The 25,783-nt window shown below is 47.6% G+C and overlaps 1 protein-coding gene across 7 annotated transcripts in view; it reads right to left on the bottom strand.

Annotated features, from left to right (window-relative positions):
• apc (APC regulator of WNT signaling pathway) overlaps positions 1-25,783 on the bottom strand; it is a 48,494-nt gene that overhangs the window by 8,357 nt on the left and 14,354 nt on the right. For 2 of the 7 annotated variants that reach the window (XM_066711601.1, XM_066711602.1), the window contains exons 2-14: positions 22,679-22,831; positions 12,481-12,565; positions 11,227-11,428; positions 6,983-7,094; positions 6,739-6,852; positions 6,106-6,189; positions 4,675-4,782; positions 3,158-3,280; positions 2,063-2,441; positions 1,866-1,961; positions 920-1,059; positions 596-673; positions 219-335 (exon numbers count right to left, since the gene is read on the bottom strand). In XM_066711601.1, coding sequence (XP_066567698.1) covers positions 219-335; positions 596-673; positions 920-1,059; positions 1,866-1,961; positions 2,063-2,441; positions 3,158-3,280; positions 4,675-4,782; positions 6,106-6,189; positions 6,739-6,852; positions 6,983-7,094; positions 11,227-11,428; positions 12,481-12,565; positions 22,679-22,813 — 1,773 coding nt within the window. In that variant the 5' untranslated portion in view covers positions 22,814-22,831. Of the gene's footprint in view, positions 1-218; positions 336-595; positions 674-919; positions 1,060-1,865; positions 1,962-2,062; positions 2,442-3,157; positions 3,281-4,674; positions 4,783-6,105; positions 6,190-6,738; positions 6,853-6,982; positions 7,095-11,226; positions 11,429-12,480; positions 12,566-17,003; positions 17,135-22,678; positions 22,832-25,783 lie in introns of those variants that run through there. The other 5 variants (XM_066711604.1, XM_066711600.1, XM_066711603.1 and 2 more) reach the window with 5 other exon arrangements.

Here is a 25,783-nt window from a genome sequence, read left to right as displayed (position 1 = left end):
AACACACCTGAACAGAATACCATCTACAGTCACCAAGTGTTAGGAAAAAACTAAATCAATACATTTAAAAAGCCCAGCTTCTCAGGTCTGTCTGCCTCAGTTCTCACGAGAGACAGAGCTACAGCCGAAAAGAGGATTCATTTAATCCGAGCAATTCTGTCACGAGTGTCCAGGAAACTCTGTCTGTAGGTAAGAAACTAAGGGAAGCTTTGACTCACCTTCTTCACGTCCAGAGCGCACTCCATCAGCGCCTTGACGCTGCCCACCTCTCGCAGCGTCTTCTTACTGTTGACATCGGCGCGCCAGGACAGGTTCCTGAGGACGCTGGCAATCACCTGCGCACACACAACACACAGACACGGAATGAGGCTTCATCGAAACGGGAATGGACACAAAATTACACTTGAACCTATAATTTTTTCGTTGTGGTTGTTTGAGGTTTAATTAATTTGTATTCAAACATAAAACAAACTATTTTAAACCATCACTGTGACCACAACCACTTTTAATAAGCCCTATCGGTACCGTCTGCCTCGTGCCAGGACTAATGTACTGGCATGCAGACGGTCACTGTGCGGTGAACACAGCACTATACCTGCTGCAAGTCCTCGCTCTCCGATTTCAGCTGGGCCACCATGGCACGCATGCAGCCCTTCATGGAGCACAGCGTCGCCTGTTGACGTGAAAGAGCAAAACTCAGTCAGCACTGGCATCGTAGGCACAACACAGCGGTCACTGGGTGTTACTGGGGTGCAAATGCAGAGTAGGCACCTGCAGTGTAGTTACACACAGGTGGAATGCAAGTTTTTAGTAGGCATGCAGTTGGGTACAAATAATCCACATTGTAACTGTGTCATTACTCTGACCTTACGAGCAGAAATCACCCATCTAATGTTAAGTGTCATCTCTCAGCCCCCACCTTATTGGCCACGTCTCCGAAGGTGAGGTTGGTGAGGGCCATGCCAGCGTAGCGCCGCAGGGTGACGCTGTAGTGGTCGCTCGTCAGCCCGTACATCTCGCAGTCCACCTGCAGCAGCTCCCCGATGGCCTGCAGCCCCCCTGCGGAGGAGAAGAGACCCCGTCACGCCAGCGCTGAACCAGGATGGACTCCAAAGCGCTGAGCAGACTACAGGAGCACCTGTGTGTCAGTTATTGGGTCCATAGGTGAAGCACTGTCTTAATCACATCGGAGCGGGTTGGATACGGGCCACTGTGGCTGTCATGTGCACAGAGCGGGACGTGTTAGGAAGCAGGAAACCGTTCACAATAGGATTGAATTTCCTCCGTGCCAACAAATCCCAGTCACACGATCGGATAAGAGGTCTCAAAGTCATCACTCTGCAGCAGATGAACACTATCAAATACTGCTGCCTCTTCACAATGTAGCCGAGATCTTTCCCAAAGGGACTCTGGAGGAAAGCCTGGCTTGGTAGGAGTGTCGCAAGGTCAGTCTAAACAGCGCTGCTTTCTCCCAAACAGGCACCATATATATTAGATCATTATTTTGGTGCATTATGTGCATTTATCTTCAATGTAGACCCAGAACTGCAAGGAATTGAGCAAATACATCTAGGAGTTCCGTGAAGCTGGATTTGAAAATGTCAGTTTTCAAGTTAATTTAAATATACTAATAATGATTGTTGAGCTTTGGAAAAAAGACAGACTGAATGAGACCAAACAAAGATGACACTTCATATCTACGGCACTGGTTTAATTAAAATGCTACCAGAGACTATAAATAGGCAGATCCTACTCTGACATTCACGCATAGTAAATGCTGACGACATGAGGCCCAGGCAATTAGAGAGCCGGCCCTGCGCCAGTCCGGGGCTCCGCTGTGGTGCCGTGCGGCGCTCCTGCCTTACCGAGCTCGTTCATCGCGTGCCGGTGCTCCTCATCGAAGGACAGCTTCATCAGCACACACACGGCCGGGCAGATCTGGTGCTCCACCGGTGACGGCACTGACAAAACAAACAGCCCGATTACAGTCAGGTCGACGACCGAGCGACTGGCACCCAAACCCCGCCGGCACGCAGCCGCGCAGCCGCAAGGACACACTTACTGGGGTTCTTGTCCTGGTCCACGCCCCGCTCGTGCGTCTCCTGCCACTCCCAGCACGTCTCGCAGTAGGCCCGGATCTGCTCCAGCAGGTGCAGCACGCGGATCTCGCGCCGGCCGCGCTTGTCGTCGGGCTGCGAGTGGATGATGTTGTGCAATGCGGCGCTGGCGCGGGCCCGGGCCTCTTTGCTACCCCGCGAGTTGCCCAGCAGCACCGAGTCCTTGTCGTTGCCGTGCAGCAGCTGGATGAGCAGCGGGAGGCAGCCGGACTGGCGCATGGCGATGCAGCTGTCCTGAGAGCTGGACATGGCCAGCAGCGTGCGCGACATGTCGTCCTTGTCGTGGGTGCCCAGCATGGATAGCAGGGAGTAGACCATCTCCACCTACAGGCGCGGAGACAGACAGAGGACAGAGCGCTCGTTAACACGCCTCCGAGCCCTGTGCCCCCCCACCCCCACACCCACCCCACCCCCCCGTCTAGGACATCCAAAACCAGTTCTTCCCATCTTTAACGTCTAAAACATGGCCTTTTTATCAGTATGGTATCTGATCTACGTATGTGTTTTTTTAAAGGGGTTTATTGTTATTTCTAGGATTGTGAATTGATCCAAAATGTACAAAACTACCTTTAAAAGACGATCAAAATGTCTAAAACATGTCAGAAACGCATCGTTATCGGTCTGGTGTCCAGCTTATAAACACTTAACCCAGCTTCACAGACACAAAGCATCATCTAACGGCACTACTTGTTTCATTTAAAATTGCGAGGCATGTACATCTATAAAGTCCGTAGCTCTGCACAAAATGAAGACAGTTTTCCGGGAGGTGTATGTGAAGAACTCTCCGCTCCCACTAGCGAATCAGTTTCCCACACAGTGCCGATTAATCGTGCCAAATCGTTCTCTCGCACACCGCCCCGAAAACAGCATCCGAGCGTTACCATCAACATCTTGTCCAGAGCTGACGGGTGACAAGTACTTCATATTTAACACACATGCAATTTTGAATGATTGTTAGTAAGAGCATCTAAACGGGGGGTGGGGGGATAAAAACTGTCAAAGACGGTTATTTATGATTAGTAAAAATGTAGTGTAGCAACCTGGGGTTTGGAATCTTCGGTTACCTTGGTACCCAGGTGACTTGTCAGTCTTCGAGGGACAGAATAACTGCCGCTGCAGCTCGTTTCATTGGCTGCCTCGTGGTCCAGCCGGGCTCCAGAACCCTGCCGAGACGAGACAGAACCGGATATGAATAAACAAACTAATGCAAGTTTAGCATGTTTATGGATGGTTATGGGGGTTTGGGGGGGTGGAACTTATGATGCCAAAAGCAAAGTCTGTCCATCAGAGAAACAGTGCCCGGCCAACACAGGAGCCAGATTGTAAAGCCGGAGTTCAATCTCACAATCTGGTTCTGCGATTTTCACCGAGAGGGGGAAAATGTTTTTAAAAAGGCACCATTTATTGTTTTTCTGTTGATTTGTCACTGAATATGAACAGGACAGAAGGACATCTGGTATCAGGGAGGACAAAACTTGTGGCACAAAATGAGGGGCATATTAATGAAACCGTACATTTACATGCCGAGATGAGTGGCTCGGAGGTACGGGGTCCATTAAATATGATGAACTCGAGAGTCTCCGTGGTGCCAAGAGCCCTCGAAGTCAAATCTGTGTCCACGAGACAAAGGCTTCTCAGCCTCATTGACAGACAGAGACTCGCCGTCCACGTTACATTTTGTTGCCTTGGACTTGGGAGTTGTTTTTAAATATAGGGAGAAATCCACAGCTCTCAGCCCACTTCTGGTTTTGATCAACGGCCTCTTAGTTTCTGTTTCTCTTCCTCGTGACGGGCACAGAGGGAGGACACGCGTACGGCAAGATTGACAGCCAGCAATGCTGACGCGTTCGAAAAGGGAAAAATCCCGTTTCTATGAACACTGGAGCTACAGATCTTTAAAAATGGCAATGAAAATAAAAATAAAAATCTCAGGAGGGATATTCACAACCCCCACCAAGTTTTTTTTAGACAACAGCTGCCTCTTCCTATTCTCCTCAGAAGGTTTCTGCTGCTGCCGTTCCTACGATCCCTCGACAGCCTTTCGGCACAGCCTCACAGAACTGACGATGATGCTGAGTGAACAATTCAGTACATTACGGTCATTAAAGGTTAAATGCAATGCTGAAAATAAAGATAAAAAGCGCTACCTGGATGATTTTTACCTTCCTGCAATGTTATAATCCTTGTCAATTAAACGTCATGATTTGTGGTTCTGTGGCGCCACCGAAAGACAATAAAAACCTTCCCCCGGGCGAAGGGTGAAAGGGCCAGGCGGCCACCCACTGTCAGCTCCGCTCACACAATCCGTCCCCGTCTTACAAGCAACCTGTCATTTTCAAAATCCCCACGAACAGATCGCCTGCGCGGAGGCCTCGGCAGCGCGGGAGCGGTGGCAGAATGAGGTCAGCAGCGCCGGTTGCTAAGCGCTCGGCAAACCCTGCCACACTCGGAGCGACTCGCGAGCGGAGAGAGGAGGAGGGGTGGAGGGAGAGAGCGAGCGCAGTAAACAGACGTGTGGAGAGAGAGAGAGAGAGGAGGGACTGTCAAACGTGCCTACCTGACCACACCCCGTGCTCGCCACCCCAGACTCCCCGGCCGCCGGTCCACCCCCTTCCTGCCGCTCCTGGTCCCGGGTCGCGGGTTCGTGCTTGCTCTGCAGGGCCTTCTGCAAAAACAACCACTTCAGCATTGAGCCCAGGGGCCGGGGATGCCACCGCAGCGCCGAGCATCAGCCAGGGTGACCGCGAGTGTGAGAAAGCATCTGCTCGGCCTGCCCTACTCCACATCCCCTGACCTAGATAAGCAGCCGCTCACTGCGAGGGGGAAATCGCAGACGAATCGGTAAATAAATGAAACGAAAATGTTAAGCAGCCTCGGGACAACCCACAGGCCTTCGCTACGGTGAACGCGCCCCCCCCGTAGCATCCCGCGCCTGCAGCCCCTCTCCTGGCGCCCCGCTCTGCATTCTCTCTCCGCTAGAGAGGAATCGAATTAACGGCAACAGAGGAGGCACAGCGCTTCCGTCACATGACGCGGCCAAATCTCTGTAGGCAGGTGTAGAGCTCTCGAGCTGTTATTTATAGCAGACCTCCTCGTACAGAAAATCACAAACAGGAAGCGTGGACTGGGCTCGAGTGGACGGACCCATCGCTCTTCCTCACTAACAAAACGAGACGATACTACCTTGCTGACGGGACTTAAAAAAAACAAATGGACACAGCCCACTATCATGAGGCACTTAAGAGACTCCAATAGTTGCTTTTTTGTTTTTTTTGGGTTGGAAGGGTCCAGCAACGGGAGTTAATTACCCTGTCCAGGTAAGGGATCCAGACACAGCTAGCTCCAGCAGGGGTTTATAGGATTGTCCTCTATTCCCACAGCTGCGCCAGGCATGCTGGGAGCCACGCATTACAGGAACAAATCCTGCTCAGATTAACAGCAGCAGGACAGAATAATTAAGACGTCGAAGGAGAAACAGCAGGACCTCATGGTCCCACGTGAGGGAAAAACAAAAGCCCTAATAAGCACCTGACAAAACCCATCCGGGAGACAACCGGTAATCTTGCGAGAACGCCCGGCCCAGTACCGCTCACTCGGCAGGCATTATTTAACCATCTGAGCGCTTAAACAGGCAGCTTTTGTGTTCATCAGGGTAAAACCCACTGCTGTGTGTGTGTATTTGCACAACATCCCCTTTGCCTTTCGCTGGCGAGCTACGGGATCACACTTGACCTCTCTTTCACCTCTCCAACATGCCGAGGGGCTTGTTTTCCTCCTCAAGACAATCGGGTTGCCTGTGTCACCTTAATCACAGCAGAACGACCGCACGGGAGCACGTGTGGAGCTAGAATAATCTTTTTAAATCCCTCTCGGTTACACTGCATCCACGTGTCCTCTTAAAGACATCCTCTCGAACCCAAGACAGATCGAACTGCTGGGCCACCAAGCCTCTCATACCCTCCCCACCCCCCTGACTGCCGGTACCCACCTCCGGCTCCGCGGGCTGCGTCTGCAAGTGCTGCCGGACCCGAAGCATGTCTTTCTCGATCTGCTGGATACGAGCCACTCTGGCCTGAAACGGATAAACAATCGATCAATCACATATGCAGCCATCGTCAGTGCAGCAGCACGAGCATTTTCAAACGGCGTCCACTCTGGTTTACCCCCCCGTCCCCAGCTCTGTCCACAGACATAAATCCAAGCCCGCCTCATGCTGCACACGACCGAGGGTGACCTCAGTGTCTCGCGCACTTTTCCTTTTTCAGGCCATGAACCAAATCAGCCAATTTTCCGAGCTGCTGAGCCCAGAAGAATGGCGCTGTGTCAGGCCCCCGGTTTTATCAGGGACCTCTTTGCCTGGAGTTCGGCCCGGTTCAGCACCACAGACTCTGAGTTGACTGAACTGAGGGAGGACGGGGGCGCCACCACTAACATCTGAACCTGGTCCAGCCAACCGGCACCTGGACAGTTTTCAGGCCGAATCGGTGTTTAAAATAAAAGCAAGCCCGATCATTAAGTAGAGTTTAGAGACGAGTATCTATTATCGGAGAATCTCTGCTGAGGCGGAGGGGTGCGAACACGCCAGCCAGACACCGCGCCGGCGGGGACGGCCGCGACTTACCTGGGCTCTCTTCTCCATGTCCTGGCACGTGCCCAGCTGCTTCTCCATGGCCGCCCGGATCTGCCGTGCCTCGTACTCCAGCTGCCGGCGGGTCATGTCTGTCTGCAGGGAAAACTACAAAGGAGTCCCACGTGAGTGAGACCCGGAGAACGCACACACGTGTACCCCCTAAACCCCGACCCGCTGCAGGCCTGATGGCTCTGATTTGGCGTTCATGATTTTCACCGGACGGGCTCACACTGACCTGGTTCTCGGTGAGAGGGAGGCTGTCGATGCGCTTTGTGAGGTTCTGGAGCTGCGCGTAGTACCAGTCTTTCTCCTTCTCCTCTTTCTCCAGCTCAGCCAGCAGTAAAGACCTGACGGAAGAGAGGCGTGTTATAGTATCTCCACTTGATAATCCCTCAAAACAAAGCAGCTACTTCACGTGTGTGGGTCATAACCTGCCGTTACTATCTGGGGGTTCTTAAGCCGTTAAAAACACCGAAGTTCTGAGAACGTAATGTTTTTCCACTTGGCCATGTTGCTCGGCTGCTCTCTGATCAGAAAGGGCCAAAAGAATTTGGTTGCACGGTCGTTTTTTAACCGTAACGCACTCCGATCGTGCCGTATTTCAACCGATTCCAGTGTGATACACCGTGAAGTAAAGACCGCAGCATATTCAGATCTCGGCGGCGTTGATGGATTTCGAAGAGATGCACCCCCTCGAGAACGCAGTGAAATGCACTCATCCGCAGAGGGGGATTCAATGAGAGCCCTGGCGATGCTGCAGCCGGCACTCGTTTTCTGACAGCACCCAAGGTCAGAGGATGCAGCTCATCCGCTTTTGCAGTTTAACCGAGGTAGCATCGCGGCCCGTGGAGGACGGGGGGTAGACGGGCACGTGCCCATTCAGAGCGATGGGCCTGGAAATGATTGAGTTTGCACATGCATGAGCGACCCTCGACAGCGGAGGAGTGGCCTGCGTGTAGCGCTTTGAGCAAAGCACGTGCACAGCTGTCTCTCCCGAGCAGCAGCAGCAACACGGGGGGGGAGGAATGAAAATTAAATCTAGTCGGAGCGGGGAAGGAATGAGAAACCTGGCCAATCTGGGCTCTGCTGTAGCCGCCCGTGTCCGACTCGATCAGGGGTCTCTGTGCGGCTCGTGTTCACGACTGCAGGTGATGCACACAGCAGATAAAATGCGGATTTTGATTGTTATATTGACTGAGAAGAAAGTGTAAGGTGTGTGTAACATATATAGACAGGCCTACTATGATCACTTTAGACAATAAAACCAATAAAAATGAGTAATTAAACCTCAGTCATGAAAGGTACATTACAAGCTGTCAGATTTAATTGTTTAGTAGTTTTCTGGTTTATACTTTCCTTCGTACTTTGAACTACCTTAGAAATGCAGGAAGTAGACTGAGATACACAGTAAACGAGCACTGGGATTCGTACTAGGAAGAATGCTTGTTGTATACTGTATGTTGGACTGGTTGTATTTGCTGCACTTTGTTATGCTTTGAACATGTTTCTTGTGAAAACTAAGTCGCCTGGATAACGGCGTCTGCTAATAAATACAAAATAATGATGACAATATAATCATGAAAAACACAAATCCTCTGATCAAGAGCTGGCGTTCTGCCCAAGGTCTCCCCACTGGGAGAGATTTACACAACCTTAAACAGAGTATGAAATGCCACAGACTCAAATGAAAAAGGCCTACACCCATAGTGTATCGATTGTGCCTGCTGTGCAGAAGCAGACGCACAACTGGACAAGTACTCAAGATCAAAAACATTCCTTAAAAATACTACAGATCTCTGTTCTGCGATTATCTAGCAAAGCCATGGGGGCGTATTAATGGCTTTCCATCGTATGGCCCTGCATCAAAAAAAACATACAACCCACAAAAAGTCACAACTGATAAACAAAGGCCACACTAGTTTACATGGGTCATTTACACATTCATGAAACGCTTCGTCCTACGATCAGGGTTTAATGAAATGCAGCATTACGAAGGAGTATCACACACTACCTACCACATGATTTCCAAAGAGAGCCCACAGTCCATTTTACAGATCCTATTATCAACCGACCAGAAGTCTCCTGCTGAAGTGAGCGGTTCGGCACAAACGTCACAGTCCACAGTGCACTACGGCAATTACACTCGACCATAAACGTCAAACGAAACTATTTTATCTCCAGTACAGAAAAGAAACTGCCAGATCTCTCTAGTTAATCTCCCCTCCTAACTTTAAGAGTCAGACGTTCCCCTTTCATATCTGAGAACAGTTAATACGCACACCCCTACTCTTAAGTTTGTGCAAAGTGGCTATTCATTGTTTATTTCTCACACGGGGCACGAAAAATCGGCAGTAAATGTAACTAAGTTTGCGGAAAACCTCACAGAAACCCTGGCAGATCTCTTTTAAGTGCCACTGTAGGTGTGGGTGCTTGAGTGATCAAGTACATTAGAAGTGGCCGCGTATTGGTGCTTCATTTGATGTTCGCTAGATGCCTCAATTTATTTTGAAACGCGTTGGCTGCACCATTTCAGACAGCACATCCAACACCAGCAACACCCACCAAACCACCACTTACATATCCCAACCAGCTTCACAAAGCTTCGATAGAAACGCATCCTGGCAAAACACATCAATTGGTTTGAACTGCATACATCTCCCTTAAATAGAAGGGACACTGAGTTAATATCGATGGCAGAATGTTTTCCAATTCCAGTAACCTCTTCCCTGGTGCACACCTCGACCACGGACATCACCGCAGCACAAGAAAACTAATATTGGTTATCAACCATCTACAGGGGCCGGTTCCTTTCCGGCATCGCGAGCCGAGCCAAACCGTTCCCTAGAGCTTGCGGTAAAACCAATTACCTCTCTCTGCTCAGAGCGGTGCTCGGACAGAGCCACGGAGACCGGGAGAGTGCCAGACAAATACTGCTGTCTGGGGACACCAAATTTAATGTATATCCCTGTGCATTAAATTGTAATCATGCAGAGAGAGAGAGACGTCTAGGTCCATAAACAGCCGATGCTTTCAGACGCTTATGTTTCCTCCTAGGACACTGGGTTCGGGACCCTGTTATTATTGTGAAGATGGGGACCAGTGACTGAAAGACCCTCCCTAATGCACGAACACAGAGACTGGGCTGAGATTTCAGAGTTGGGGGGCAATTGTGACCTTGCAGTGGGGCTTTGTACACAGTTGGCTAAATCTAAAGCGACTCCCTGAGCGCCAGTGCCATCTCGAGACTCGGGAGAAAGGTAAAGAATCTGAAAACTTTAACTGCTCGGTGCTCTCTGCTTAGATATCAGCAATTTCTGATCTCTTTGATCTCAAATTAGATTACTACAGATTAAAAGGTTTTCTTCGTTTAGAAACAAAAAAACATGCAGCTGCTCTTGGACATCGTTGGCAACACAGTACACTGTGAGAGTGAGAGTGCACAGGAGATGGGGTGGATAATCAGAGAATATGAAGTTAAATGATTGTTACCCTTCACTATTCAAGCCTGCTGAAGCGTGACTTGCAGAAAACAAATGAACATACAAGCAAACCTGGGTCTTCGTTATTATGAAGCCCAAACTCCAAACGGAGCTGATTTTTAAGGCCAAGTCACACAAAGACTGTTTATCAAATGCTTAGAAATACAGGGTAATGCTTGTATAGAGGTAAACTGAAAATGTATTATATCACATTCTTGTAAACCTTGTAGGTCTGCCTGGATAAACTGTCTACCAATTAGATAAATAGTTATGAGCTATCTGAGAAACACTGATTGTGTAATAAGTCTTGTAGCTTGCTTTGGATGAAAACATCTGACAGATTAATATTATTATTAATAGACATGCTCCTCTGAAATAAACAGAACAAAGACCCAAGATGTTTCACTTCTGCAAGTCCCGCTTAAGCAGGTTAGTATAAAGCGACTCCTAATTTTAAGGTTTACAATCATTTATCAGGGGCTCCCAACCCCGGTCCCGGAGGAGCCCCACCCTGCTGGGTGTTGTTCCAACAGAGCTCTCAATGGCTTAATTGAACCCTTAATTGAACTAACAGTTTCCAAAATCAGAGCATTTTCATTATTTTAAACAGTAGGGTATAGAATTCTATAAAAAACTTATTAAAGAACCAACTATTTTATTGCACAATTTAAAAAGTCAAATCTAAGCAGACTGTTACTTCAATTAAGGGTTCAATTAAGTAATTGAGAGCTCAGCTGGAACACAAACCAGCAGGGCAGGGAACCCCGGACTCATATTCCCTGATTATCCACCTTACCTCCCATAAACACAGTTCATCACAGTAATTGTTCTCATTATTCAGTGTACTGAGCTGCCAACGACAGCCAAGATAAACTATTTTAAATCCTGATGGGTATTATTTCTCTAAAGTCAGAAGTCATATTTAAAACTCTGGCGCTTCACGCTGGGTCCGGGTCGGTCTGGATGGCGTGAATGCAGCGCAACACAGAGGACGACCTGCCTCTCTTTCTCCAGCTCCTCCAGGTACCCCGCGCTCTCGCGGCCCCCATGCGCCGCGCCCCTGCGGGGGAAGGACGCCATCGGGACCGGGCTGCTGTCGCCGGAGCGGCCCGACACCGAGCCCTCCCGGCTGCCGAACGATCGCAGAGATGCCTTGGGACGCAGCTTCACCCCCGGGAAGTTACTGGCATCCAGGTTCATTTCTGTGGGCCAAGAGAGCAAGAAGAAGAAGGAAGATGAAATCAGGGATGGACACCATTCCTCATTGCCCCCCAACACTTTGCACACAACAAACCAGGGCATTTTGACAGCAGATCAAGTCTATATAACTGGAGTCAATAGCCTGTTTATATCAACAACAACAAAAAAATGTAAAAAGGCAAAAAATAAACATGCTCAAAGAAAACTGTGATCAGCACAGAAAGCTCTCCGTAGAGACGGTGATATTTCTCCGCTCGGTTCCCGTTTCACCGGGAAGAGGGACTTTCTCAAGGGGAAAAGGACATCCGACTGTGTAAACAGGATCTTGAGTTCTAGGGGCCCGGAATCCACCACAGACAGATGCATCTCTGAACATTTTCAAGTTTCCTTCGGGTGTTTTGACATTTCTGTCACACAGTGCAAGCACAGAGTAAGCTGGCTGGGGTTACCCACAGGCCATGAGCCCCTCTGACATATCAGATAAAAATGATGAATAATTCCATTTTGAAATAAAACTTCAAGCTGCCAATAGAATTTGTGTTATTATAGTTTAATAAAAAATGCCCTTTCAAAGGAATAACTGTAAGAATCCTTTTAATCAACCTCTGGTATGAAGATCTTCTGCCCATTTGAGTCTATTCAGTGGCACAGATTTGAGATTCTGGTGGTTTAAACTGAACGCTTCATGCATGGTTAAACTGACACAGAAACCACGGCAGCTTGTGCTCCACAGATAGTGAAGGCATCGATGCAGTAAACACGGTACAGACAGAAGCTGAGGCTTCACTCTAGGGACACCTGTTACTGCATCTCGTGAAGGTACTGGACACCTAAAATATTTACTTCTACAGCTTAAAGTATATCTAGAGCAGAGCTATTGCAGAGTTTAAAGAGAAAACCTGAAATTTCACCAAATGGGAAAATTAAGGTTTGCTGCAGTTTGTTTTTTACACACACAGACACACATTATAATATACACACACAAACACTATATAAACACACAAAGGTTTCTTGATTGCAGGTGAAGGGTTAAAGCCCCAGGCATGATCCCTACCTTTCAGTCGTTCCAGCAGGTCGATTTGTCCCGTAGAGCCCATGGATTCCTCTTCGATGCTGCCTTGCAGTTGCTTAAGCACCTCCTGGAGCAGGGAATGGAGCACAATCAGTATCGCTATGACCATCCTGCGCTGCGCTGCGCGGGCAGAGGGAGCTGCACGCTGCGGCACGGCACGGCGCTCCGGCACACACACACCGACCATGCAGCGCCCCCCTGCCAGCGGCCCGCACAGCCCCCTTTTGTTCTCACTCACTCTCCCCCCCCGCGCTCGCTCTCACTCCACTCCACTCGCAATGCCAGTCCTGCGGCTGTCATATGCTAAAAGAAATAATAATGGGGCTACTGGCACAAAACCATCCCTTTTTGTGTGTGTGTGTGTGTGTGTGTGTGTGTGTGTGAGAATCTGCATGCTAGCTACAGCTGCTCTCAGCCCGACGGGGCGTGTTTGCAGGGATCTCTCTCCATCTCAGCAAAGCTCTTCACCTCTGGACATATGGCACAGTGGCTCTCACTACAATACATAAATGAAATGCACGACCACCTTCACATGGTGAGGATTTACGGCCGGCCACTGAGTGCGTTTCCCCAGCCGGGGGGAATTTGGCCGCTCGTTTGTGTCACGGTGACCTTGGCGGGGCTGAACTGACCACGGCCGGTCATCTTGGGAGGAGAGAGAGAAGCCAGGCAACAGTGCGACACCTCTGGGTGACGGTCTCTCAGAAGTGCACCTCTTTGCTTCATCGGTTTATTGATTTTTATATGCTAGAGCTCACAGCCCCGACTGGCTAAACAATCAGCTGAGACTGTGAGGGGATTTCGGTTCGCCCATCCCAGTTCGCGTTTAATAAGGCAGCTGCTGCTCGGGACGACACAGATGCTCATTCTTCGGTTATAAAGGCGCGCGAGCCGCGATACTCCGGGTCTACACAGCGTGCGGTGCTATTCTGTCTTTTGTGTGAAGATGGGTCTCGTCTGGTTCTGTGGGACGGCGCTGTCCGGAGTCGACAGCAAAGGTGCTCTGCCAGCCAGCGCCGTGATCCGGCTCGACAGGAACAAACGAGCAGTTGGGCGCTGCGGTGTACGTGCTGTGCCAGGTTCCTGCCAGAGCAGTGTGCTTCATCCCTTCCTCAGCCCTTTTCCAAACGAGAAGCTTTCGATAGTTTTCTGCTGCCCTCGAAATCTTTTCATGATTAAAACTATCTGCTCATTCAAAATGCAGATTTGTTCTGTAACACCATCACATTACAAATACAAGAAAGGATGTAGAAAGTACGAACAGGAATGATCTACAGTAAAACCTTGGTACATAAAGGGTTTTCAGGAATTACCAAGAAAAATGCTCCTATTTTATTCAGGGGGAGAGGATCAAGCTTCAGAAAGCGCAATACTGTTTAAATATCATCCTGCTTGAGCTGAATGACCCGAGGCTGGCGTTTGTAATTGTTCTCAGGGTGTAATCGCTGTTAATTACACCGGGCCACTGAAGCAGGCTCTCGGCTCACCGTCCAGCAGCTGACGCACCGATTCTCGTAGCTCTGCAGCAGCAAATTATCTCATTAGTTTGATGGTTTTAGTCGGATCAGATGGGGGGGAGTGGGGTGAGAAAGAGCAAAACAACGTCTGCACAAAACACAAAACTGAGACGTGGAGCTAAGCTAAATCAGATTTTCCTTTCTTTGTAAATAAGGAAAGGAAAAGGAAGTTAAAATTTGAATTTGCATTGTCGGTAAACTGAGCATCAGCACCGGATGCTGAGGAGCTTGTTGCCAGGGTAACTGGCTCTGTTCTGGGGGATGCGGTGAAATCCATCTCATCAAACCCAGCTGGTTTATTTCAAGAAGGCCGTAGCTGTCAAGAAAGGACACCCATTCCAGTGGTGAGATACTGATCTGCCCCTGGAGTTACACGAGCAGAGCGCAACGCTATTATAACAATGTAAACATGCCTGCATACTTGCTTAACCTCCCCACTGAGGTCTAATGAAGACATCTGACACTGAAAATTACTCTCCCCAAGATCGGGAGCAACACCCCAAATCAGCAAGGAGCTTCTGCCTTCAGGTGAGGTCATATTTATACAAAAACAGGCACACAAAACTATTGCTTTCAAGTACCATCAAAGTGTCCCCTGCTGACAACCACAAACAGCCGCGGACTGTACAGATGTCCTCTCGATAATTCTCCAATCTGCCGTTTTCGCATTTGATCTCGCGCTGCCTCCGAAGACGTCAGATCGCACTGATCTCTTGCGTTAAAGCGCCTTACTGCGGCCCGGTGTTGCGCTCGGAGCAGAGCTGCACACACCTCAGAAACATCGTTCACAGACATCTTTAAATGTGTCCCTTTCAAAAGAGCCTCCTTTCCCCAGACAGAATCAAGGATAATGGATGGTGATCTGTTATAATATGTGGATTTATTGTTGCGCTTTTAACAATTTGACTATTTCTTAGTTTCTAGAAAGTACAGTATTATTAATTATCAAGAGTCATTAACCGCTCCTTAAAACAGCCATGGCCCCACACAGCACTCAGAGGGGCCACAGTGCTAAACGCCATAAGATGGCTGAGGGCAAGGAGTCCACTCCCCCATCACTCCTGCTGAACTGGGACCAGTGCTAGGTGACCATTTTTTTATCCCATCGCCCATTTCTAAGGCCTGCTGGTGCTCTGCGATACTGAGATCCTGTGACTGCAACGCCTAGGGCAGTGGCTCTCAACCCTGGTCCCAGAGGAGCCCCTACCCTGCAGGTTTTTGTTCTAAGCAAGCTCTCAATTACTTAATTGAAGTAACAATCTGCTGAGATTTGACACTTTAAATTTGAAATAAAAGAGCTGGTTCTTCAATAAGTTATTTATATGATTCTATACTTAAATTAAATCCCCTAATGATTAAAATAATTAAAAGGTTCTGATTTAGGAATTATTAGTTCAATTAAGGTTTCAATTAAGTAATTGGGAGCTCAGCAGGAACAAAAACCAGCAGGGTAGGGGCTTCTCCAGGACCAGGGAGAAGCCCAATCTCTGTCCCACAACAGGCCCATCCTGGAGGGATTTCTGGGTTTTGGGGCGCAGTGAAGCACAGCAGGGCAGGCTTGGTCAAAGCCCCCAGGAGTTTGAAAGAGAAGCAGCACAGAGGACAGCGCCGGACCACACCAGGACTGGAGCCCCCCGATCACAGGACACAGGGTTTCACCCAGACATTACGAGTTTATACTGATCAATGCATGAACATACCTTATATTAGCAACAGCAATGATAGGGATATAAAGGCTGCCAACTCTGACACTTTCAATCAATCATTTTTTACTTGTATTTATTACAAATAAAATTCTACAAAGTATAAACCATTTTCTTTCAAAAGTTTTATGGACATGAAAAACTTTTCAAAATACCTCATTCAAGCCCCCACTAAAAACAAGTTTAATAGAACAAAGCACATCTCAAAATAACCTTTTTCCTTTCTTTCATCCTTTCTTTCTTCCTCCTCCCTTGTTCTCTCATATCCCTGTCGATTGCACTGAACTTCACTCAGTCTTTGTTCTGGTTCTGATAAATGCTGCCAATACCGTTTCACCAATTTGCGAGGAGATCAGTCAGAAGGTAAAGGATTTCGGAGGCTGTTAACAGCGCATCTTGGAGTGCGAAGAGATCAAACCACGGGCCAGTGAAAGGGATTTGAAAACGCAGATCTGTCTTCACATCTTCAGAAGGCTGTGGGTTCCTGTGCGCTTTGATGTGTCCCTGACTTTCCACGACACGTTTGCTACACAAGGTTACATCGGTCTTTAATCTGTAATTCTTCCTTCCCTCTAGTTCTGTCTCCCATTTCGGCGATAAAATCATCCACTGCTCTCTCTGACAAGAAATCTAATTACAGGAGGACACCATCATATATCTGAGCACCTTGTTATTGAACCCACACACAAAGAAAAGCTTCAAAAGCCCAATATCTTCAACTTGCTTGTACCCACTAACTGTTCAGACACATTGTGTAGATCACATTGTTTTTAGCACAAAAGTGCAGATAATTGCTTGTGCCTATAACAGCCAACTAGTACTTAAGTAAAGGACATTTTGACCCCCCCAAAAGATAGGGTAGATTACCACAGAAAGTACAGCTGTGTAAAAGTCCTGTCTGGGGATGTGACAGTGAGGGACATGTGTGTGTCTTTGTCTGAATTCATAACCAGTCCCTCTTATCTAAAGGAGGCTGAAGAACACAATTCATGTTAACGACAACGGCAAGCAGAATGATGCGGTAATCTTTTGGGACTGTCACAGTCCTGCATAATCCTCTTAATCCTCAAATAATACAGAAAGGGAATGACAACAAAAAAAGACAAATACGTCAATTAATAAACAAAGTATCTGCTGCAGGTTACACTCCATAATTGTAGCATTTAATTCCCCACACAAGCTGCACAACGGGTCAGCGGAGGGCGCACACCCCAGAATGCAGTCAACAAACCCCTTGGCCCTCGTCCCCCCCAAAGCGAGCCGGGGAAGACACGAAGGTCCTTACCACGATGAAGCCACTGGAGTCGTAGCAACCCATGCTGGTCAGATATCGCATCATCCTCTCGGTGTGGTCGGCCCGTAGCCTGGGATCACAGTCCGCACACAAACAAACGAAACCCCAAGAAGAGAAGGGACGCACCAGCCCGGCACGAGACGTCTGCATGTATCTCAGATGGCTTCTGACACACAATCTCCCTGCAGGAAGCAGCTTGTCATCCCACCCAAGTCAATAAAAAGAAATCTGCCTAATGGGGCATCTGGACAATAGGGCTGCAGCTGTTTCCCATTAGGCTAATAGGACACCGCTCTCCGATCCCCCCTGGGCTCCGTGCACGGTGACTCCTGCGCCTCCGTGCGAACCGAACAGACCGTCTTTAAAACAGCACCACACATTTATTATGTTGAAAGGAGTGCAACACACGCTGGCTTTAATTCCACACTAATGACACAGGGAAGCGAACAACAGAAAAAGGCTGTGATATTTCTGTAGACTGACGGTTCTCTTAATAGTGTTAGACACTAAAGCTGCAATTTGGTGGAAATCATAAATAAGTGGACATATTGTGGCTGTTCCTCTTCCTCAATAACTAAAGTCAGTGTTTCTACAAAAACTAAAAAGCATTTCAACAACACAACACAGTCCGGTTTAAGATTGAGATCGTATCCGTGGATTTGATTTGGTCCCCCGGTGCAATACTGAGACGAAAAAGCTCTTTACTCCTTCAGTCCTCTTTGGGATCTGAAGATCGCTGTTGTAATGAGGTCATGGATGCAGGAGTGCGATACGAAGCCTCGTCTGTGGAACGGGGAGTCTCTGTGAGAGGAGGAGACCACTCTGAGCACCTCGGTTCCCACCGGGGCTTTGGAAAGGATCGCGTTTCACTTTTGGCACAGGAAATCAATGCTCCCTGTAAGAGCCTATCTGCCGGGGCCACCATTAGGTCGGCTATCGAGTGTCTGTGCCCTCACTGCTGCGGCAGACGCATCCCCTGACCCCTAGCTGTCCGCTGCTGACGCACCCCTAGCCCCTTCGTCTCTGTCATATCAAATGAAGAATAATCAGCACCAGGGGTTTGGTCCCATTTGGTGAAATACTCCACATATAACACACAATTATTAGTTCATCCAGTAAAATCTCACACTGCCCAGCCAGCAGATGTGGGGGGAGGGGTTAATGACGTCCACTGGGGGGGCAGCTCAGTACTGATTGTATACAATGGCAGGAAGGCCAGGCTGATAAAGCACAACCGCCTAGGAGTCAAAAGGTGTCTTCAGCTTCCTGGTACTGGCCGGACACAGTTTTGCACCCACAGGACGCCACAGCCATTTCCTCTTGAGCCAACAGACACACACACACACACACACACTCTCTCACACACTGACACCTCTTGACATGACAGACATGTGGATCCTGAGCTCATGACTTCACATGACAAACAGGAACTGGAACTGCAAACAAATTGCTGGACAATACATGTTACCTCTTCCGTATCTGAAAAACAGGATGTATATTTTATTCATGACGCTCAAACATTGTGGAACTGATTGAGGCGGGTGATGCCACTATACAGTTTTCAAAATAAATGGAGGCTGTGTAGAAAGAAAGAGATAATTGTGCCTCACCCTCCGTAAAAATAAAAAATAAAAATCTTTGTGTTCCTGGCATTAAAATAATTAATTCACAAATTAAAAAAAAAATCCCATCTGGCCAAAGTAGGACATCTGCGAATTCCAAGTAAATATACAAAGCAATAACGGCGGATCAGTGTGTAATCCAGGGAGGGATAAAGCTTTGTGTTTAAATTTTTAAAAGTGCGCTGCGCGGAGCCGCGTTTGGGTACTTCGGACACCGAAGAAATTAAAAAAAAAAAAAAAAAGTTTGAACATTTTAGTAACTGTCATTTAGTAAATGTCTTTTATTTGGATTCAATTGACAGCTGAATTCAAATGAACCTACCTATACAGCACATTATTAAACACAAGATCAAGATCCACATTGTGCAGACATGGACGTCCAGAGCCCAAAACAGGCCCACTTTTTGACCAACATCAGATCAAGAGTGACCAAGGAGAAACAACTCTGCGGCTCATTTTATTCTGCCAGAAATCGCAGCTCATCATGCGGTGTTGTTTAACGATCCGAAGGTATAATTACTTCGAAGGTGACGACTGCTCTTCCAATGACTCAGTTACACGGATCTGCTGGATTGTGTGTTTGACGTTTGGCATCTCACACACACACACACACACACACACACAGAGACACACACACTACATGATGGTTAGCAACACAAAAGCAGCTCCACAGCCCCATGCTTGGGGCAACAACTCCATAATTATAGAGCACCGTGTATTACGACAAGACTGTGAACAAATAGCCGCGAACAATGCCGTACGTCCCTTCAGTGGGCATCCGGCGTCCTTCCCTTAACGGGGCCCTACTGATTACAGCCCCCGCCAGCGCAATTAGGCCGTCAGCATGTCACCTTATCATTACCACACAGAAAATAAGCAGCTTTGAGGGAATAGGAGAAACAGGTGTGGTGATAAATAAATACATTCACACACAAATGCAAAGAAGGGAAAAAACATCTTCACTGCAAAAGAATGATAAGAACATTTTCCTAGAAGACGGGTTTGAAAGCAGGCTCAAACCTCGAAGAGTTACAGAAACCGTCACGGCAGCTTTGGCTAGCCGTGGGTGACCCTCGAGGAAGAACCGTCACGAGGCTGAGGCTTTTTTATCCAACCACTGAAGTTCACAGCTGATACTTTAGCATCTTTCCACCGGCACGCCAACAAACACAGTTGAAAGGGGAAACGCAGACAGCCCGTTTCGTGCACAATGCACAGAGACAAATCGAAGCCTGCCCGCACACAAACCCCCGCGCCACCAGTGCTCTCTGGGCGGCGCTATCAATTCAATCTGACAGGCGTTGAAAATCGCGTAATGCATTTTATTTGCAATTGACGCTGGTAATATATTCAGAGGAACACAAACAGCCCTCCAGTGTATAGCACAGGGCTTTGTTCAGGCATGGCTAACAACGGGAAATCAATAACCATTCCACCAGCGTCCAGCGCGGCTACAACCGAGGGGCTGGGGGGGCTGTAAAGCAATTGCAGCAACAGGATGGGGAACCAGTTTCCTGCTACGCACGGACACTGAAGACATTGCCATAGTCCCCAGCAGGACAGAGGACAGTCTCTCAGAAAGACAAATATATACACAGAAAGAGAAGAGGACGAGGTCTCTGGCTACAGCGACTGAGCGCATGGAGGCGTGAGCAGCTGACTAATGGTATTGATTTTCATTTCTAAGCCAGGGCATATTTTCAAAGAGATTTACTGAGTTTTCAAAGAGACTCAAAGAGATTCAAAGAGACCATTTTAAGAGACATTTGCTTCAACACGGGAGCGGTAGTCCTGCACACGCATGTCATTTGTATCACATTCTGGAGTCGTCTGGAATCATTTGCATCAGATTAATCTAATCTGAGGAAGCCTCTGTAGAAGAGACACGTGCAGAACTAGACACGCCTACCTCACATGTGCACACCAAATATTTGTATTAAACCCATTATTACGGTCCTTGCTATTTTGGTGTAGCGTGGCTGTGAGTGCCGAATTGCACACAATGGTAACAATTCCTCTGCGCACTGTCAGCTGCTGGCGTTCATCCCCCGATGAACAGGATGGATTTGCCAGAAAGCTCTGAGAGGAAAATGGACAGCGGATCCAGTCGTACAAGCAGCCCATTTGTCGGTCAATTTGCTGGACCGATTCATCGCATTTCAGCCACGCGTGTCTCATTGTTGGTTTGTGTGCTTCTTGGTTTTATTAAAGACTTATGATCAGCCCGGTGCCTGAAGAGATCCTCGATATTGAATTAAGTTGGAGGGCCTTCAGTAAATTACCCCTAAATAGGAAGCATTACAGCAGCCGCTGTCGTCCTCTTAACAACGACAACACACCACAAGAACTGTCACACACTCTCTCGCTCTATCACACACGCACTTCACCACACACGCACGCATACACACACTCGCTCTATCACACACGCACATGCACGCACTCTCACTCTATCACACACGCACGCATACACACACTCGCTCTATCACACGCACATGCACGCACATGCACTCTCGCTCTACCACATGCACGCACATGCACTCTCAGTATCACACACACTCTCACTCTATCACACACTTTACCACACACACAAGCACACACTCTCGCTCTATCACACACACACGCATGCACACCCTCTCGCTCTATCATACACATTCACTATCACACACTCTCTGCCACACACGCACTCTCCTACTCTCACACAAATGCAAAAACCCTAAATCGCTCTCTTGTTCTACAACACACTCACCAAGGATTATTTTCCCACCATGTCCTCTCTATGCATCTAATTTTCCAAGTTAGTCCCTTGAGAGCCACAAACATGCAGGAAGTTGCCGGCACACCAACCCTGAGGAATCCGGACCCCGGCTCGGGGGATCACGAGCGCCGGGACACTATCGGCACCATAGAGGATGCACAGGCAGCCACAGATCAGAGGCTTACAGAGATACTGGGGCCATGGTTAAGTATCCGGTACAAACTGGTGATCTGTGCTTCATAAAAAAAGCACATGAGAACCACTGTCGTTGATGCTTTTTTCTGTGTTATATAACAAAAGCTTTAACTCCCAGTTCACAGGGGCGCTGTTCAGCCATCCCTGCATTCTTCTCTCACAGAATCAGAGGAGTCTGGGAAAGCAGTCCCCCACCCGGCACTCTACACCGTCCAGATCGGCAAACAAAAGCAGGCTCTCGTCACCCAATATCCCCCTGACACGTTCAAGTTCGGAAGCCGTGTCTCTCTGCACCGTGTTCCTTACGGTCACATTCGGATGCCCTAACAACTGCTTAACAAGCTTCAGAACTGTAAGACATAAGCAGACCAAACGGCAGACCAGAATCTCTGGTGGGGGACCACGCATCACCACAGTGAACCAAGCAGAGCACAGCTGCCCATCTTTATACACAAAGCCCAAGTAGGTCAGCTCCTTGTATTGACTTAAAACTAAGTCATGAGGTTTCTTACAGTTATACCATTACTATACCCAAATGTTGCCCCACCTCAGTATAAACACTGAAACAAATCTTGAGCGATTAATCTTCAAGAGCATCCTCGTATTGTTCCTCAGCACGGAGACTCGGCCCGACCGGCCATCTGACCTCATCAAGGCTTGCACTGCTCATAAGGAACAGATGACATCCTCGCGGTCAGTCATGGTGTTCGATTATGTGCTGCAGCATATTTAAAATCAATTTCTTCCTCTTGCTTTTATTTTTTCATGGATATGCATCCTTGAAAAACACACACAAGCTCTCAAACCACAAGCACAAATGAGAACTAAGACCTGAAGAACACAGCTGAGTGTCCTATCACTAGGGTTCCTTACGTGTCAAAGTGACAAACCTGCAGACGCCCAAAACACAGCCAGGGCAGCGTGCCGTACATCCGTTCACTCGCCAACGCGGTGGCGTTTAATTCAGGGACGGTAACCCAGAGCCCAGTCTGAAGCCATGAGCCACTGTGACGGACATCCAGGGCGAGAGGAACCAAAGATGTTTTATAGTGTGAGGAGTACCGAAGCCAACGCCTAACGTTGCTGTTGCCTACCTTCATGTTCGACGCTTCCGTCTCGAGTTTGGTCAAGTGATTGGAGTTATCCTCTAGCTCTTGACGAAGATTGGAGTTCTCCATTTTAAGTGCCTCCACTTGCTTTAGCAGCTGGTCGTAAGAAGCAGCTGCCATCTTGGACTACTTCTTGACCTACGAAAGGAAAATGTAAAGATTTCAATGATAGAATCCGGCAACTCTGCTGACAAACGGACGACAGGCCAGTGAGGTAACGGCTGTACTACTCGGTGTGTGTGTGTGTGTGTGTGTGTGTGTGTGTGTGTGTGTGTGTGTGTGTGTGTACTGAGCTAATTCCCAGCATAGGAAGGCAATGCTTTTTAGGGTTGTTTTTCCTTCTGTGGCTGGCTTAAGATAGAGAGATAAAAGGACCTGAAACGCGGCTTGTCAAGTCATGTTATAGATTCACGGTGAAGTCTGGCACGTACCATGTCATACAGGGGGGGACTTTCACAGATTCTCTCTGCACATCTCAAGTGACATTTACCAACAGGACTGCATTGTAAACAGCATGCAGGGCGAACCGGAGGCAAGGCACGCATCGGGAACGTGGAGAAGTGGGTTAGTGTCATAATCCGAGCTTCACGACATGAATATGGCTTCCAGTATTGGCTAAGAAAGCCTAGGAGGACTTTTAAAACTCAGTAAAGTGATGTTGTGCTCGGTTTACAACCTCCATTGGCTCAACGCACGTACACCTTCACAGTCTCTCAAACTAAGGTGACAAGAAAAAAAACTATCCAACGCGTTTACTGGCTGATATACAAGGTAGGATTTTTATTTCAATGTGCATCTCTTGTCTTCTCATGTTTGTTAAAGTCCGATTATTAAATTCAACTATTTTACAATAAAACAAAACTGGACTAACATGTTTTTATCAAGACTGAAGTTAAATGCCCTTTTTGCTCCACATCAAAATATAGCTATCTAGTTTAATTGCCTCACACAAATGCTTAGTTGTGTGTTCCTCTTCTGCAGGCACATCAAAACCACATTAAAGCACATGTCCATGTGTAGCTCAATCCCATCAAAAGACTGACAGATCACACAGTGTAATTAATTTAAATCCCAGCACTGCCTTGCTTACCAGAGAGGGCAATACATCTATGAACGGCAAAAGCCATTACAGAAGCAATTTAGACCTCCTGTCCAGCAGTCATATTCGTTTTAATTGCATAAAAGCACGATTCTGCTACTGTTTTCGGTTTGCACAGCTCTGTGCCAAAACAGCAGTTGATGTTTAGGATTGTTTTTAGTGTAAATCAACTGGGGGAAAATAAAATCAAGAACAAAAAACATAGGAAAAGAGTATTGCAACTAGATATACAACGTCAACTTCAAAACATCCCGCCCACCCCAGTCAAATACATCTCAGGAGATGCATCTAATATACTAAAATGCATTTCTGTTCCATGACAAACTTTAGTCTATTATGGACACACCTTCAGGTACCCAGCACTGAAACACTTTTCCCGATTATGGCCTAAACATTCATCACCCAGAAGACAAGATAAGTGCTCATCACTCACTACTTTGACAAGATGAGACATTACCGATGTCAGTTAAAATCAGCCAAGGACCCCGGCTTGTGGTCTGAGCAGCTTTGACTAATCGCACTTGCAGAGGAAGACATTTGGGCAATTTCCCCAAAAAAACGTGACACTGTTTGCAGACCACTCTGAATTTCTGCTGGGACCCAGGATGTAGTGTATTGTTAGGATGATGTCACCGTTGCGGGACGCGCATCCTGGACGCCACCGCACTGCCGGTCCACTCACCGAACATTATAGTACACTAGAGGCGTTCTGCACAGTTTGCTTAGACTGCACTTCATATAAAACCTTACAAAAACAACTGCCTGTGAGCATATTTCTGCACGCCAGCTAGATCCCACTCCAGAGCCGGAGAAGTGCTGTGTGGAGCACCGTGCTCGTATGAACGCACGGCCCGTCCACCCAGCGCTCCACATTCGCCCCGAGGAAGCGTTTCAAAGCGAATTTGCCGGCTTGGTTCATAGTCGAAATGGGAAATCACTGGAGCGGGAACAGCATCAGCAAGGGCACGCGATATAACATTAAGTAACGGCACGGGCAGACGATAGGATTTTGTGGCTGTCTTCAAAGGAGCGCTCGCCGGGAGGGGAATCGCGGGGGGGACAGTGGGAAGGAGACGTTTTCACACACACAGCTGCCATAACGGCTCCCTGCACACAGCAACACAGATCCAGTTCACTGCTGAACAGGATGTGAGTATCAGATGTAGATTTTTACCTCTACAGAAATAACTTAAACATCAATTTCATTAAATTATTTTTAGTTTTATTTCGTTTTACTCCATGATACCCATCATCCACTCGCTTTAGAGCCATCAAATTCTATACAGTCGATTATTTTTTATAATAAGTCTATTGTGTGCCCAAACTACTTCTTTTGTTATTCTGCTTGATAAAAAACAAAACATTTGAATGATTATAGAATTGAATGGGCACTAAAACAGAAGTATTGATTATTTGAAGGAGGGCAATAAGACTAAATAATAACCCTTCCCTGTGTTCAGGTTTTACGAGCAGCAGACGCACGTCAACACAGATAAAATATTTTTTCTCTGCTTGCTTTAATACCACAAGACCCCTCAGCCCGTACGATGCGAAATGCATCAAAAACCTATAAAACGTTAATCTCATTTCCATCCCTACTAATTGCAATGTAACTGTAATTGCCCTACTGTACTCAGGAAGCAATCAATTTTAATTTTGGCAGCCTGCAAGATGCTGAATAAGATAAATGTTTTCATCTACCACATATGCGATTCTCAACGGGAGGAAACCCACTTAAACTTCACAGACAGACTCTGGCGCTAAAAATAATGAGTTTAACTAAACAATATACTAGTCTTGTAGGAGTCCAAACTACTTAAACCGTGTTTCAACTTTAACCATGCACCGTGTCGTTAGTGGTCGTAGCAGAATTAGCCGAGAGAATCAAACCCAAGAGATTTGCCCATCGCTAACTAAAATGCCAACAGGCAAAGCTGTTCATGTGACTTTAAAATTACATTTTTGTCCAGCATAGCCTGTAATTGAATGTA

Source organism: Amia ocellicauda, chromosome 8 (genome assembly GCF_036373705.1).
Source record: "Amia ocellicauda isolate fAmiCal2 chromosome 8, fAmiCal2.hap1, whole genome shotgun sequence".
In the NCBI taxonomy this organism is placed as follows: Eukaryota; Metazoa; Chordata; class Actinopteri; order Amiiformes; family Amiidae; genus Amia; species Amia ocellicauda.
This window is presented reverse-complemented; position numbering and strand designations above follow the sequence as displayed.